Below are 18412 nucleotides of genomic sequence, written 5' to 3'. Positions count from 1 at the left end.
GCAGGGTGTCTTCAGGAAATGAGTTGTTTTCACTGTTAGACTGACAGCTGAACGGTTTGTGTACGGCAATTATCTATTGCGTAAGCGAAAGATACACTTATACGCTAAAAATAAAAAACAACATTGTATGAACTTCATTTTCCTTGGTTATTTCAGTTAATATTGAAGTGTTATGATTGATTTTGTTTCGTCGTGTCTCACAGACTCTCGGTAATATGTTCCATGGGTAATAAATGTCTTCAGAAGGATAATTACGCGTAATGTTGATTTGAAATTAGGTATAAAGTAAAATAAATGTATGGGATATAACGGTATATTTGATTTAACTAGATGGCCTGACATATCAGGCTTTGAACGGCCTGAATTCGTTAAAAATTTCGGCACATTTTCTTTCAAAATTTCCTTTTGTATAATTATGACTGACAAATAAGGTCATATGTAGAGACTTATTTGTGACAACTGGTTTTGAAATGAATATACTGTTAAATTAAATTGTAGGCTACACCTTTTCATCCTAGCATATCACCAGAAAAAATGTCATGTGTTTTTCCTGGTTTAAAAGGCAAAGAAAAGATGAGGAATACAGTAATTTCTAACTGGATAAATATATGTCACATGACCATTTGTGTGTTATTTTGCGAACGATCGCCTTCTGGATTGTACACAACGTTTCATAGCAATAGATTAATGCATTTGGCTAGTTTTCACAACTATCACATGAATATTTAGAAAGTGGAAATCACCGAGAAACAATTCGGCATTTAGGAACATGCGGTAAAACGATCGGACCAGTGGTAGGCAAACGAAAAATGATCGTTTCATCTTGCCGCACTCCTTGAACAGCTGTATGTATTGCATTCGTGCTTTGTGAATTGTGAACGAGCATTTCACATGCAACTATTGATATGAATCGCAGGTTTAATCGTGGATAAAATCATTCATCCATATGCCTCTTGGCAGACGACGTAAAAGTACACAGGGGGATGCAAATTCGACAGAATGCATAGAAAATCGGTAAGAAAACGAACCGCCATTTTGATTTCTCTGGCTGTGTTTTTGCTCGAAAGTTTGAAGTAGTTTTCAAAATTGATGGACTACACCATATGATACTCTTTAATATCTAGCTCCTTATGACCTTGTTTTAAATGAGATACTTTTCAAATATATTTGACTTGATAATTTATTAACATCCTCCGTAAAATCATTACATTTGATGGCGGTTGTTACATCAAAGACGGCAGCCATTTTGAATATTTCTTTCGTATCACAACACAATAATTTTGAGATATCAATCCATTTTAAAAGCGCTACAAACAACATAACACCATTCTTATTGTTTACAGAATGACTATTGACCCTAGGGATGCAGTGATCGAAGATAAAAACACAAAGGGAGGTAACAAGTGCATCGAAGGATCCGATAATAAACCGGAAAATACAGCAGGGCCAAGTGAAGGTCGGAATGGAAAAGTTCCCAGGCGAAGTGGGGCAGTAACAAGATCGAATTCAACAAGATCGAGAATTGTCAAAAGACCAAAAAGAGACCTCAGTCCACCAGAATCCCCCGTTAAGAAATCGGGTACGAAACGGGTTCAATATTGTCTGTGTGTAACCATGGGAACTCTGGCCCTATGCTAGAACACCGGCAAATCAATACATAGTGGTAGGAATCCCGGACCAGTAGCATATTTACCTACTTCATTTACATTTTATGTGTGTGAGATCTGGCTATGATTTGGACAAAGCAGACATATTTTCATTTGATAATGCACAAGGATAGAGAACAATCATAGATTTCATTATTTTAATATTTATATAGTAGAAAATTTCATTTTCATCAAAATGCTCAACAGACAAAGGATTTATACAGTTTGCTTAATTGTTTTCTTGTTATTTATTTTTGTCCGCACGCAATTCAAACTCTATTGATGGCTAAATCTGTGAATGTTTTCTAAGGATTACCATTCAGCAGGATTGTCCAAACATCTTTCAAAATTTCAGGAGACATGTTTGTTTTTACCACAGAAAACATATTTTACATTATATTAGATGATCATACATTGTTTATCATTGTTATGATCAGAAGAAGGGAAAAAAAGAAGTTGCTATTTAAAAATAATGATTTTTTTCTAGCTGTTTTGTAATTTTGTGTGAAAATGCATGAAAATCTGTAGTTAAAAGATATTTTAAATGTTTTTTTTTAAAGTTTGAAAACAATAGATCATTAATCAATGGGAAAGTATGGAGAAAAACATTTTACAGAATTTCTTCAGTCTGTAGGATGTGTAAATTATTTAAATAAGTAACTACAAGGAATTTTCAACAATGTTTATTTTATCAATGGCATGTATGCATTTAGATATACTGTCATAGATATAGGAATTTGCATGAATTTTCATTAATTTGATGTGAATTTATGAAACAATTTTAAGAATAAGGTTGCAAAATATGTATATATTATGATGAGTTTCATAAATTACATCTTTGTTTAACTGATCATGTGTCTTGACACCTTTCGTGTCTTCCAATGGACACTGATCACATTGAGAATAGCTACCATTAAGCAATGAGTATTGCCTGAAATGACTTATTTTCTTTATGAATCGGTTTTTGTTCATCTGAATTTGTAAAAAGAAACTTTACAAGACGGAAAAAACTTGAGTATCAACAAACTTGATTGTTACCTGTAATAACATAATGTAATGACATGGTTAAATAATGTCACATAATGTTTTAGTGAAAAAAATCTACATTGTCTTGTAGTCTTAACAGGGAAATAAAACAGAGGGTTTTCCATTGCCTTACCAGGAAGGCATGTGTGTAAACCCCACTCTTTTATGATCATGGGGTTGCATGTCACCATGAATAAGATTCATTTCAGTATCAAGTATTATGAAACATCAGGAAACATTTAGAATTCTGTTTTAAGTAACAATTTAAAGAAATGTAGAGACAGTCTATATAATTGATCACCGAACTGTGTGATATTGTGGGTGTGGTAATATTACAAGGTAATACCTGCATGGTCTAGACAGATCAGTATGATGAAGTCCATTGTCTTTCATGTGGATTTTTCTGTATGTGTCTGCTGACCAGTTGGTATTGATATTTTCCATAGGTGTGTTTCAAATTCACAGTAAACATTATCATGAATTAAAATATTGTTGCAAGCAAATGAAAAGAAAAAAAAATCAGATTTTTTAATTCACCTTACAGTAAAGGAGATCAAGAGTAGTACCCCAGAGACAAAGACCAAACGCCAGTGGGAGCTATGGAGTACAGAGGACAAAGCAACATTTTTTGAAGGATTGTATGAGGTTTGAAATTACACATTAATTTGTAAATGACAACATATGTTAACCTGCTGTTCAATATGTTTATGTAATGTAATCTTTACTAGACTTCATGAAAGTCGGAATGGAAAAAATAGCAAGCAGTTTGTATACCACCTCTCTTTACTTGTTGAGATATAGATATTACCAATGGAAAGCTAGTTTAGTTAAGTTCATAGAATTATGTTTAAATGAAAAGAAAGAAATGCTGATGAAATATCTGAAGAAATTGGATGAAACCTTCAAAACTTTTCAAAGCATCTGAAAGAAAGTTTGATTTATTAATTTCATGTTTTTAATTTTTTTCAGCACGGCAAAGATTTTGATGCCATTCAAAATGTGATCGCTCAGAAATGCAAGAAGAAAGGGGTGGCGCCACAGCTCATTAAGAACAAAGACCAGGTGCGCCACTTCTATTACAGAACCTGGCACAAAATATCAAAGTTTGTGGACATCGACAAAGGTAGGTATTTCATTAATATTGCATGGTAGGAAAAAAAACCTGTTTCCTTTTACCCGTGGGAATGGAGTACTATGAAGTGTTCAATGAACAAACTGTTAGCCATATTAGGGTTTGCTGGAGATTCCATGCATTTTTTAAAGGCTTATTCGTGCCAATGATATACCCCTTTTTCCTAATTTGTATTATTTCATATATAAAACAAACTCAAAAATTTTCTTATTTACTCTGGAAAATTTTCCTCTCTTTACCAAATTTCTTTCTAAAATGACGTAAAAATGTCCTATTCCAAACTAGTGGGGGGAAAACAGTATGGTGATACAGGTGTTTATAGTCTGATCTATGTTGGAGAGAGAAATCATATCCTACAGGTTGGTGTACATGTCCACTCTTGTTTTGGTACACATGCTAAAATGGGATATGACACATTTGTCAGCAGAAGGTGTAATACAGTTCTGAATGTGGTGGTCTGATATCCCTGCTGATCCCTAGAAGACACTATGGGCCTGAGAGGGACGGCGGCTTTTGTATCTTTATAATTTAGGGACGTCTGATCATAGATGTGGGTATAAATCTGTGTTGACAACAACTTGTTCATAAGTAATTACAACCTTGTCTCTTAAGTTTTGTAAAAGTTGTGCTAATTTTGGTGTAGGATCCTTTTTAAGACTTATGTGCTGCAGTGGAGAAGGAGGTCCTTGATTTTCTCCTGGTATATAGTTTTGGACTTGATGACTGCCATCAGTCCCTTGTCCGATGGATGATTCTTACTCAATTTTATGTAATTATAAGTTTCTCGTCCTTTGAAATGTATTGATTAAGGGGTTTCAAACTTTTCAAAATTTGTACACATTCCCAACGTAAACCAAATATTTACCTGCTGTCTCAATATGGCTGTGATGAAATAAGCAGTGTGAAGTTTTGTGTTGACTTAGTGCCAAGTTCTACCCTTTCTCCAATACTGACAGTCAGATAACTGAATGCCTGATAATTCAACTCTCAATCTGTATTTCGTACTCTTGATTAATTGATAGTTACCTATTTAAAATGTCAATTTTTCTCCGACTCTTGCCCTGATTATTTGCTGTTCTTCTGTCATCATATGAGCTACAGGAACATTCTCAACTCAAGTTAAATATGTTTCCTTAATTCAAATAGACATCTCCTTCTAGTTAACATCATGAATGGAGATTCTAACAAATCACGGATTTGTTATGCCAGATTCCAAATATTGGTGTTGATCTATCCGAAGTACCTTGGTGTGGTATTTTAGTACTTTAGATCTAACAAAAGATGAGTCCTTGCCTTCTAGCTGTTTAAAGAATTTAATGTATCTTTTTTTTTTAATTCCAGAAACCAAAAAAGAGACCCAAGAGTTGTATGGCCTGATCAACTATGGTGTATTGTGGAAGAAGCACAAAGCAGGTGTGTAAAACAGCATCAAAACACTCATAGTTGAGCTTGAAAAAAACATTTTCAGAAAAACTAGTTAAATATACATTGCATGGTACAGGATTTCTAACCGTTGTGCAGCTGATTGTACTGTGTCCATTCATTTCCATTTATTTGTATGCATTTCAAATTAAGATATTATCATGTCACTTTGAAGGATAAGATGTCCCTCATTATTGTTATTGTACTCCTGTAAATTTTGTGATTTGAATTGAAGAAATTGTGTTTTTCTATTTTATTTTCATTCGATAGATCAACTTATCAGAGCATTTAGTGAAGACGTTAAAATTGTTTTATTTTCTTTCAGCTTTGAATGATAAGAATGGTTTGAAGTTGGATGAATTAATTCACACTGGGTAAGACTTTAAGTAGTAGCTCATAGTGCAAGATGGATGAACATTTTAAAATTTCCTCACAAATATTTGATTTATTAAAGAAAAGTTAAATTTATTGAAATTGATTATTCCTATTGTTTGTATTAAGTGTATTTTCAGAAAAAATTCAAAATTTGATTGACTGGCCTATTTTACATCTAACTTTACTGTCGTTATTCTTGCTTAATAATTCTTTAGTTTTAGTTTAAGTTCACGAATCCTTTGACACAAGGTAATATGCTAAAGATGATTGAAGTGATTTATATCTTCGTGTAGAATAACCACCCTTGTTGACATCTTTTGTACTTAAAGCTTGGTAAGTTGACCTGCTCTTTGTCTTTCATGAATACAGAAAATTGTAGAGTATTGTTTTGAAAAAGAATGATTATCAGTCATGTTTTGAAAACTTCATAGAAAAAACATGTGTTTATCATATTTTGCAGATCCACCACTATCAAAATCAAAGGAAAGAACTTCAGGTAGATATATTTTTTTTTGGAAATTCAAAACTCATAACAATAGAGAGTTCCCATATCATGTTGAGTCGTTTTAAAGTTGTAGAGGACTCCAACTATTTCCATGTTTTCTCTGAAATTCCTTTATGACAAGAATACATATGTTGATGTAAAAAAGAAAGGAATGTTCCAGCAAGATTGGGATTTGAGTCTGGAACTTCCAAGCTCTATACTGATAATTCTACAGAGCTGGAACTGCCAAACTCTACTGATAACACTACAGAGCTGGAACTGCCAAACTCTCTACTGATAATCCTACAGAGCTGAACTGCCAAACTCTGTACTGATAATTCTACAGCGCTGGAACTGCCAAACTCTGTACTGATAATTATACAGAGCTAGAACTGCCAAACTCTGTACTGATAATTCTACAGAGCTGGAACTGCCAAACTCTGTACTGATAATTAAACAGAGCTAGAACTGCCAAACTCTGTACTGATAATTCTACAGAGCTGGAACTGCCAAACTCTGTACTGATAATTAAACAGAGCTGAACTGCCTTGTTCTATACTGATAATTCTACAGAACTGGAACTGCCAAACTCTGTACTGATAATTATACAGAGCTGAACTGCCTTGTTCTATACTGATAATTCTACAGAGCTGGAACTGCCAAACTCTGTACTGATAATTATACAGAGCTGAACTGCCTTGTTCTATACTGATAATTCTACAGAGCTGGAACTGCCAAACTCTGTACTGATAATTATACAGAGCTGAACTGCCTTGTTCTATACTGATAATTCTACAGCGCTGGAACTGCCAAACTCTGTACTGATAATTAAACAGAGCTGAACTGCCTTGTTCTATACTGATAATTCTACAGAGCTGGAACTGCCAAACTCTGTACTGATAATTATACAGAGCTGAACTGCCTTGTTCTATACTGATAATTCTACAGAGCTGGAACTGCCAAGGTCTATACTGATAATCATACAGAACCACTGGGTGCAAACTCAGCTGTTTTTTTACATCTAGTTAATTGGTAATATGTTTATTTGTTTTTGGGGTCTCTCTGGGCAGACAGCTTCTCACTAAACATCATGAAGGAGAACAGCTGCAGGTTTATAAATATTGCAAAAAAGGAAATATGTAACGGCTGGACTGGAATTCATATCCATGTCATTAAATAGCAATGAATGTTCATATTTGTTGAGTGACATGGTCAGTTCCATTTGACTTTGATTATATCACATTCCTAACTTCTTCATATGGAAGCTCGTTTTATAGATTAGCATGTTTTATGAATGAAACAAAAAAACTTTAAGCACTTATGATATTGGTCTATGTACAGTAATGTATAATTATAACACAGTAATCATTTTTATAATTTAGTCTCCAAAGTTAATATAGACCGTTCTGACGAAATAATGCTCTGACAGCTGTCTTTTAAAATTTATGCTGTTATATTTTAGGATCAAGACACCTACCTGTAATGCTTTGAAGAAAATCAACAACATTGATGGCAAGTTTTTGTATTACAATTCTTCCACATACACTGATGAATAGTATATCAAATTTCAGAATTAAATAACATTTGTTATTTCTTACATTGTCTTCTATAGTATTCTATTTCTGAATCTTATTGTTTGCAAAAGAAGTTTTGAATCCATGACTGTACCAGGGCCTAAAACATAAATTCATTGATAGCATGAGTCACTCAACGTGTGCTTATAATACTTGATATGTCAATTTGTGTAAGTTGCCAAAGTATTGTTTTTCATTATATTAAGTACACAAAATTAAAAAAAAAAAAAAAGAAAAAAATATTATGTCAAGTATACTTGTAAAACAATGTTTAATGCTTGGTGATGTTTATACATACTGTTCTAAAAATAAGAGCACTATGATGGGTAAAAATCTGATTGATACAGCAGATTGCGTGTAGACAATTTTTATTTAATATTTTGTTGTAGTAGCATATAGAATCTGAAATAGTCACGACATTTTAGTCTAATAATCAACTTTTAAGACATTCATTTTGTTACGTTAATTTAATAATATTGAAATCTCATTTATTCTTGTGTGAATCCATTGGAAGATAATTTTCCTTTTTTCCCGACCATCTAGATCCCAAACCTGAAGAAGAAACAGGTGTCCAGGTGCCAGACAGAGTTTACCTGGACATAAACCCCAGGACCAATGCAGCATGGGCATATGTTCAGGAGATGTCCCAAAACCCCAGGCTACGAATGATGCTGAAGCCGGAGAAAAAGCTATCTTCAATTATCAAGTTTCTGAGTCAGAAGTGGAAACCACACAATGTTAAACTTGTATCCTGGATCATCATTAAATCAAGAAATATACTGTTGTTACTGATTTTGGTCATATCCATTAGAAATTTGATTGTTGAAAATATGATCAGCTTAAGTCAGCAGAAACAGGTTTCTTTTGTGGACAAAATTTAAGCTTCACAAAGGTCGAATTTGGAAAGTTTTTGGTTAAAACTTGACTGTCAAATTCAAATTGGGTGAAGATGTTCATTTAATTGTACATAAAGAAATAATATTGTTGAATACTGTAAAACCCCATGCAAACTGCAAAACTGACACAAAAAGGATTTGACAATTTCTTAATGATCAACTGTAAATATTAAGATAATTACTGGTTTAATTAATGCAAAGTATGCGAGTCAATTTCATTCATAATCGGGACATAGTGTTTAAAATCATGATAGCAACTAGCAAGACAAAATACTACTGATCTGCAAAGTCTGTTTTGAACATTGGAAAATATGTTGTCTATAATATGGAAAATATGTTGTCTATAATATGATTATCTTAAATGTTCGACTGTTAAGACATTGGCAGGTTTCATTTGATTCTCCTTCATGTTGGATATCGCGACGATGAAGCTATGATCACCTGTCTGTTTTTATGTTTTCAATATTTTCAACCTAAAAAAATATCTGCACATATTACATAGATGTGCATATTGCCTGCGGTTTTAGGGTACTCTTGAGGAATACTATCCTATTCTTAGTTATTTTAGATAAAGATTTATAACATTGAAAAGTCATAAAGTTTATCAATCTCTCAGAGAAGCTAGTATTGTAATAAACTGATTAATTTGATCGTTTTATTAGTATCTGTATTTTTTGTTTATTTTTTCTCCTAGTTTTAAATGTAGCTTGTAAGATTAAGATGGCAAGAGAGGAAACATGGTATTATAGGGGAAATATCTTTATGTGCGTTCAAAAATGTTGAACAAATTCGTCAAGTTTTTATGAAATCAGATGATGTAAAGACTATTTATTCAGAAGAGAAAATAACCTTGACCTCTGTCTAGCGTGAGGATCTCGAGGGGGGATGTCTCCTGGACAAGGACCTTACTTTGTTTCCTCATCAGGAGTGTGATGTGGTTCCTGTGTCTCTCAAGGCAACAAAGGAACGTAGGATACCACTAGCATTCAACAACTACAAGGAAAACTTGCTAAGTATGTGTTCTTGATACGAGAGTGAATAACGATATGTGACAATGTTCTTGATACGAGAGTGAATAACGATATGTGACAATGTTCTTGATACGAGAGTGAATAACGATATGTGACAATGTTCTTGATACGAGAGTGAATAACGATATGTAACAATGTTCTTGATACGAGAGTGAATAACAATATGTGACAATGTTCTTGATACGAGAGTGAATAACGATATGTGACAATGTTCTTGATACGAGAGTGAATAACGATATGTGACAATGTTCTTGATACGAGAGTGAATAGCGATATGTGACAATGTTCTTGATACGAGAGTGAATAACGATATGTGACAATATTATACATTGATACTGAATTTATCTGTATCTAAAGTCACTGAAGAAAATATTGTTGGAGTTGTACTAACCTGTCTGGCCAATGAATAAATAATGATTCAAAACCCAGCACAGAATAATTATTTACTAGATAAGTATACAATATTTTCTTATGGAAAGTTATGAATAATGAATTAAATTGTTTAAGTTGTAAAATCTTTCCTTTGTAAAATTTGAATGTGGTCAAAAGCATAAAAGTATATTTTGAGTTTTGTGATTTTACAGGTTCACCTTCTGTAACCAAAGGAAAGAAAGGAGACCTTGCTAAAAACCATACAGAGAACTCGTCCGAGTTGAATGCTTTGTCTGTGATATTTGACTCTCCTCGTTCTAGTAAAGTCCAAACGAAGGACCTGCCAGCTCAGGCAGCCACTAGCTCCTTCGATGTCAGTGCTATGGTTGATGATGAAAATGCTATGTTTCCAGATAATATGATGTCAGCTGCAAAAAAAGGGTTGGAAGCTGCTGGAGATGAGGCTAAGGGAAGTAACTGTGATACAAAGGGCACATCAGTGGAGTTAGCTGAGGACAATGCTACAGAGAAAGGTGCTGAGGGTGGGAGTAATGATGAAGCAAATCCAGTGGTAAATGATAGTGGGGAAAGTGAGAAATCTGGTGATGAAAAGGAGTATTTAGAAACGAAAAGAATGAAGGAGATTTTAGAAAAGGGTTGGAATATGAATATGGCTGACAGTTTGACAGTGGCTGAGTTGTATCTTATGTTTGGAAAAGATGGCAAACTACGCCTGGAATATGAGTGGTGTGTTACCCCTGATGACCAGTTGACTTCCAAACTGACCAATATGCTGAGGAGATTGGTACACCTAGCCACAACTGAGTTCACTGACTTCTCAAAGGTAGGTAATGGCTGGAGCTGTCATTGATGGAAAGGATTAAATATTGATGTGTGCCATTGCTATGATGTAATCTTACCAATATTTGTTGTTTATTACCAGCTCATGAACTTACAGGAATTTATTTATTTGTTAGCAAATTAAAGTAGTCTCACCTTATTTTAAGATGAAAATTGAAAACTGTTAATATAAGCATTGAACTGTTGTCAAATTTTAATAAATGTAAATTCCTTGTGCGAACATACTTCTTTTAATTGGCCTTAATTCTGTTGGCATTCATATGCTCATGAATGCCAAACAATAGCAGTTCAATGCTTATATATCGGTGTCTTCCCGATATCCACCTGTGAGTGTTTTTTATTATATTGAATTTATCAAAAATGAGCTCAATAGTTTGAAAAGTCACTACCCTTTTGGTGAGTAACAGATAAAATGATATAACAAGATTCATAAATATTATACATTATGCTAATTATCACAGTACACTTATATAGGTGCGATCAGTTACATTGTTTTTACTGCTAACTATCCTATCACACTACCATGCTGCATTATCTCACAGGTTGATGTACAAAGGTATTGTACTAAAAGTCAATATTTGCAGTTTGAAGATATCATTTATTTCTTAAAATCTGAAGCAGTGATTGCCTTTGTTTCATGTAATTTTGTATGAAATCTTATTATTTATTAATTATCTTTGGTCATTCTTTGTTTTCTCTGGTGAAAAACATGCAAATGTATTCTTTTTCAATTGATTTCATTGCAAAATATTCTTAAGACTTAGCCTTTTTTCAGAAGTTTTCCTGGCAATGTTACTTTTATTCTCTGTGTGTTTTAGACATCCAACAATTCCAGTTCTCCATGTCAGACTTGTGGAGCCAGTAAAGCAAAGGGTTCTGGTGCTCGTAATGCTGCTGGAAGCAAGGGACAAAAACCCATGGGGAAATACCCTCTTGTGTCTAAGATGGGTGGTGAAGGATTAGTGGATGTTGCTACCCAAACAATATCGACACTGCAAAACAAACAAAATGAAGTAAGCTTAGCAGTCTAGTTTCAGCCAGGAATTCTTGGTATTTTCTCACAATCTGCAACTTGACTGAAATCAATTGATAACATGTTAGTTTAGAGTTACTGGGATTTTTCTTTCTTTACTTCTAGGAAATTGTCTTGGGTTTCAAATTGGCATATTTTAAAGATTCGGATTTGGAGTGAAGTGACTAAATGATACAATGTTTAATTTTTCCAAGGAATCTTAATGGTTGCATATTCCTTAGGAATAACTTGGTTTCATTAAAATTATATTGTACTAATAATACAATTTTAGTGTTAGTGTTAGTTTAAATGAAATTCAAATGCACTGAATGTGATAATCAGTGATTTCAGAATAAAACGTGTGCGGTTTTTCTGCTAACAGAATTCTAGTCAAGGCAGCAAAGATGCCGTTTTCCGAGTGCCAGTTGCGGGTCCGTCCTTTCTGCAAAAAAACACAAAAACGAGTGTCAATCAAATATCCCTACACCAGATGGAGCTCTATACTGTAAGTATTTATCACCAGGTTACACTCCATGTGGATAGTTAGTAAAACCATTATGTTTAATTTTATGAGATTTTCACTGGAATCGGGGGTTGTTTTACAGGGCTCTCGATCTGCCAGATTTGGGGCCAAGTTCCCAATGCAAAATAGTATCTTTTTTCCCAATTTAGACCCTAAGTTTTCCCAATTCTAAGGAAAACACCATTATTTTTCCCAATTCTAAGGGACCCGGGCCCCAGTCCCAAAATAGGGTGTGAGAGCCCTGTTTTATCATATGCTGTTGATTACCAATTAACAGTTTTTTCCCCTTGAAATAGTCTGTTATGCATTCTTATTATTTATGAATTTGATTTGCATTTTGTTTTAATTTGTTTATAGAACACTCACAAGGGGCGGCGCGTACGCCCAGTCAACAGGAAGCCTATGGTGGTCCAGAGAACACTCTTGCCTAAGACCACGCCAAGGCAGATGTTGACCTTTGTTCCCATGCCAACGAGTTCTACAGTGACTGCTGTTCAGAGCCCAAACACAATCATTGGACAGCCCATGGGTGTACCAGTCAACATACAAGCACCTGGTGTTTCTCCTGTGAATATGCCAAATACTCAAATCAGCAACAGAATACTGCAAAATGCTACCGGTATACATATATATACAACAGTATACATCTAACACAGAACATTGGTGTAATTAATGTTAATGTTACCAATGAGAAACAGAAAATTATATACTGCCGTGGTTTAATTTCTGTTTCAATAAATACATCTGAAGCAGATAAATAAGGAATATTATGTTACCACCGACATCTGGAATAATAACAAAAAAATAAAACTTAATGATGGTTGGATATAGATAATGGAATAATGTAATAATACTGCTGTATATCCAGATAGGAAACATATGGAAAATTGTGTCAAATGATGATACAAGTATGTTCTTTTTATAGCAGTCTCTGGTGGAAGGAGTACCCTTCCAATACAGACCGGTCTCCCTGCTACAGCTACCATTCTACCAGGTTCACCAGTGTCCTTACAGGTACATATGTGACTGAATATCTGTATCAACATCTGTACATATGTGACGGATGGTCTGTATCAACATGTGTACATATGCGACATGTTGTCTGTATCAACATCTGTACATATGTGTTCCTTATTTAGATGGTTTACTATTTGATAGTACAATAGCTCGCACTTTCTCTGCTGTAGGAGATTTCTATTTGGTGGTACAATAGCTGGTACTTTCTCTGCTCTAGGAGATTTCTGTTTTAAGGGTACAAGAGCTGGTACTTTCTCTGCTCTAGGAGATTTCTATTTGGTGGTACAATAAATGGTACTTTCTCTGCTGTAGGAGATTTCTATTTGGTGGTACAATAGCTGGTACTTTCTCTGCTGTAGGAGATGATATTATAATATACGCTAAATTCCTTCTTGCAGAACAATTTAGTGAGTGCTATAAGTGGGGTGGTAGCCGTGACATCTACACCTGTGTTCACAAAAAGTACACCAACCAAGGAGTCTAGCTCCACGACATCCACAACAGCAGCAAACATCATACATCATTCCATTTCACCGCCAAGTATTTCATCTCTGCTGGATATTTCTTTGTCCAACATACCTACAGGTGAGTGGTATCTATTCTTGTCCAACACACACAACAGGTTAGTGGGAGGGACTACAAGTTTGTGTTTGTGTGTGGAATCATGAAAATTCCTTGGTAGACTGTATTTTGTTTGTTAAAGTTAAGGACATCAATACAGATATTTAGAAAGTAAGACAATATTTGTTTAGTTTTGTGTACAATGTGTAAACTAAAAGATTTCACACTTATCAACCACATTTATTTAAACTTCAACAACAACTATGATCAATAGTATAATAATACAAGCATATTACAAGTCCAAATTGATCCTGAAACAGGTTTTTCAACTTTAATCAAATCTGTCTCCCCTACAAATAGGAACAGGTGAAATACAGAAAAATTCAAGTGGAAAGGATCGGATGAAGTCCTTGGATAAAGGATTTAGCATCCACCAAACCAGGGCACTTTATTAAACCCTAAATATTATGTAACTTTGGTTCAAAATACTTCAATCTTTTGATTTTTTTTCCACATGCTGATTCACCAGTATTATTCTTTTGTTTACAGACACTGATAACACAGAGAAACTCCTTGAGCTTGCGATGGGAAATTCAAACAATACAAACCATTTTGAAGGTAAATAAGACATACTGCAGAATCTACTTCGTTACTTAATGTGATCAATATCTTAATTAAGGTATCAATCTTCTGTGAAACATATTCAGGATATTTTGTTGGCTGATAATGCCAAATTTGTTCTTTCAATGATAAATCTGTGAATACAAAAGAAAAGGATGACTCTGATTGTTCTTCTGTCATAAATGCTCTGTTTGTTATTTTCTTGCAATTTTACATTGCTATCTGTTGTTTGGCAGGATTGCTACCCACCAATATGGTTTAAATGCTTTACATTCTTATTGTAATCCTGCCACATTAATGGACTATTTCACATTTACTCAAGGCTGCAGAACTTTTTCTAGGGACTCTTGTGGGGCCATATATGAGTCCCATTATTCCCTACCGGATTTATTTCATAATATAATCAAATACCCAAAATATAATGTTTAATCCTTGAATTTTTTCTTCCAAATTGATCAGTTTTCTGAAATAAAACAAGATGTCCCTTTCTTGAATGAGTTGATAAAAGCCCCAACATTTGAAAATTTTCATTTATTGGTATACTGTATTTAGATTTTGCGATGTTTTCACTGATAAGTTGTAAATTTGTTTCAGCTTTTAAAAAATGCCAAGTCTGTTGGCAAGACCTTACTAATGTTAAAAATTTGATTAATGCAGCATCATACATGAAATATCATGCATCTTTGCCATTGATGAGAGATATGATGCCGAAAGAGACTTAATATAGTTTTGATGAGGAAGTTTTAGTATAAGATGTTTCCTAATCATTGATATATGATATAATTCATTTTTTATCTTTCTATTTGTAGATCTGCTCGGTGGTAATAACCAGAAAAAGTATCCCAATAGTGTTCTTAACACCCCAGTGAAGTCTGAAAGCATGAACCTGTCGCCACCACACAGTCCCAGCCGTTCACTATGGCCCAATGAGGTAAGTATTCCACTCATACCTGTTAAATCTTAAGAACTGGTCACCACCACACAGTCCCAACTGTTCACTATGGCCAAACGAGGCTAGTATTTCACTCAAACCTGGTCACCATCGCACTGTCCCAGTGGTTCTTAACACACCTGATTTGTTTAGTGGTTTAATCAGTTGAACAAGGATTGTTTGTCTGGGAAATGTGGACAAACCTTGTGATCTTATTTTGCTATCTAATGAGCCTCAACTGAGCCTTTTGAGGTCTGTATTAATATTTGTATATCTGTTGATTTATGCTTGAAATGTTACATTTAAAATCCTGATGAACAGGTTTATCAACAAAAAGAAACAGTTCATCGACTATTATAACAAAACCTGGTAATAAGTTCTCCTTCGTATAGTTTTGTTTAGTATAATTACAAACACATGCAACTTCATTGTACCCTGATAATCTCATCCCAAGACTTCTTGAGTCAGAGATAATGGTTTAACACCCTTCATTTATTGCAGATAAATATGGTAAATAACTAACTGATCATTTCTACCATTACAGGATACTGGCGATATGCTGATGGGCCTTCTAGTGGAATCCCCTCTAAAGAGAACATCAGACGTGGTAGCTAGTGCCAACCTGTCATCGCTGTCCAACCTCATCAGCACAAACTTATTCAATGAGAATTCTCGAGACTCTATCATGGGTCGCAGTGATGTAAGTATGATGGAGTTCAAAATATCTTCATTACAAAATTGGTACATAACTTGAAGAGAACTTGAATCTTAAAGTTTGACTATTGAAATATCAATAGTCAACATCATCCAAAGCATATGAGTGAGAATCTTCCTTGTAGTACCTGAATGTCGTGAAGGCATGAGAAAAAAAATAAAATAAAAAATTATGGGACAAGTGTGATAAATTAAATGTGAGTCGCATAGAAATGAGAGTAAGATTCTATCAACTGTAAACATGGAAATTTAGGTGTTTGGGAAATTTATACTTAATTTAGAGAAGCCATTCAGCTGCCTAAATTTCTCCCACAATTTGTGACGTAGTACATACATATCATAGAATACATTAGATACATGAAGGTACATTAATCATGGATATAACACACAAGGGTACTGTTTGCCAATTGAAATCACAAAATTCAGCCCCTGTTGAAATAACCACAACTGCAGTATCAAGTAATTTATGAAATTACTGAAAATATTTTATCAAATTTTCATATTATGTTACAGATGGATGCCTCCCTTCAGTGCATGCTAAATGAGAACAGCATAGACTATGTTGCCAAGTTTGCTGAACTGGCCAACCATATCAATCAGAATGAAAACACACAGGAAGCCCAACAAAAAGTGCCAAACAATACATTTAACTATGATGACACAGAGGAAAATATTCTACTAAAGAGCAGTGCTGACAATTCTAGATTAAAGGAAAATGCAAAACAATGTGATGAAAGTATGAAAATGGATACTCGTTAATTGTACATGTATAGACCTATAGTATTGTGTTGGTTTTTTACACAGTAACAGGACATACATATATTCAGCATGACATAATTTGAAATTGAAAAGTTATAAAAAAATTTTGACATTTCCACTCGACACGGATGATATTTTATTGGCAATTCTTTCATTGAGTTGAAAAAGTTTTGAAAAGATTACAGCGAAAAAAATTGTTAATTGATTTTCATACAATATTTATAATCCAGTATTAGCCTGTAATTAACAGTTACGCATACAGGAGAGGTAGTAATGGCCGCATCATGCTAGATATATGGTTCACATGTTGGAAATCCTGAAAAATATACCGTTTCATTGTTGGCTTTAAAAGCAAATGTTTCAAGTGTATTCCTTCATATAGTGGTATGTAAAATCTGTTGTTTTGAGAGATGTTATGGCCACAAGACCATAAAACACTTTGATAACTCCAAAAGCTAGTATGGACGTTTGAATTTTTGGAACTGGAATCTGTTTGAATATTGTTTCATGATCCTGAGGTCAGTTGTAGACGTTGACACCAATAGTAAACCAATACAATGTACTGTGCAATGTAGAGCTATTTAAAAAATAGGTTGTAGGTGTTTAATGTAATGTCGGATGTTTGTGTCATAAGACTACATAGAAAGTAGGTAATCAGTGAAAACCAGCAATGTTTTATTTGTGTTAGGGTAGAAAAGTTTTAAATATGCATACAAGCAGCTGAAATATGATATATCGGCCCATTGTTGTACTTGTCAGTAGGGTAATGGCATGGCATTGCACCTATATATGTTGTGTTTTGTATAATTATGGCAAGATATATACTTAGACATTTTTTGTATCAGGTAGCCCACATTCAAACCAACATCACAGTTCAGTGATCAATACATGTTCATGGTTCCAATTAAGAATATTAAGAGTTTTAAACAGGCAAGGAGAAATTCTACACGTAATTGCTTGATTATCAAACAAAAATGTGATCTCTAAATTAAATCAAAGGCACCTAGAGCTTCCCTCGAAATGGAAGTGTGCTTTACAGGTGTGGTAAGGAATAGAAAGTGTCATATTAGAAATACTGGAAATTTCTGTTGAAATTTTAATGTTTTTACTATTGCTGTAGTATAAGAATGTAATTGATTGAAAACGAAAATTGAAACTGGTTGTTTGAAGTTATTTACTTAAAACCTAAGATTTTGAATCATAGCGCATGCTAGTTTATTTACGATTTATTTACATACAAACAATACATTGTTGCACATGTTTATTGAAAGCATGTTCCTAATGGTTAACAGAATAATGATGAAATCTTGAAATAGAACTTCACATATTCAATAGACTTATTCCTTTAAAGATTACATGCGTTAGATTTCCAGTTTTTATTTATATTCTTTTTTTTTTCTATCACACAGAGTTATCTGCTCTTGTGAGCAGATACTGATTGGTACAACAGTAGGT

The 18412-nt window shown here is 34.0% G+C and overlaps 1 protein-coding gene across 1 annotated transcript; it reads left to right on the top strand.

The window, feature by feature from the left end:
- Positions 1-707: 707 nt before the first annotated feature.
- On the top strand, positions 708-17334 carry LOC132543882 (protein cramped-like). Its single transcript, XM_060207419.1, has 20 exons — positions 708-1014; positions 1344-1579; positions 3217-3317; positions 3642-3795; positions 5146-5217; positions 5552-5600; positions 6062-6097; positions 7548-7597; positions 8203-8405; positions 9421-9568; positions 10171-10802; positions 11638-11832; positions 12214-12336; positions 12712-12973; positions 13283-13368; positions 13770-13956; positions 14482-14550; positions 15363-15484; positions 16029-16184; positions 16712-17334. Exons 1-20 carry the CDS (start codon positions 947-949, stop codon positions 16955-16957), a joined length of 3195 nt encoding a protein of 1064 aa, XP_060063402.1. The 5' UTR covers positions 708-946; the 3' UTR covers positions 16958-17334.
- Positions 17335-18412: the final 1078 nt, after the last annotated feature.

This window comes from Ylistrum balloti, unplaced genomic scaffold (genome assembly GCF_031769215.1).
Source record: "Ylistrum balloti isolate Yb309-2 unplaced genomic scaffold, AGI_CSIRO_Ybal_v1 Utg369586, whole genome shotgun sequence".
Taxonomy (NCBI): Eukaryota; Metazoa; Mollusca; class Bivalvia; order Pectinida; family Pectinidae; genus Ylistrum; species Ylistrum balloti.
Note: the sequence above shows the minus strand (reverse complement) of the source record. Positions and strands in the feature narration are given on the sequence as shown.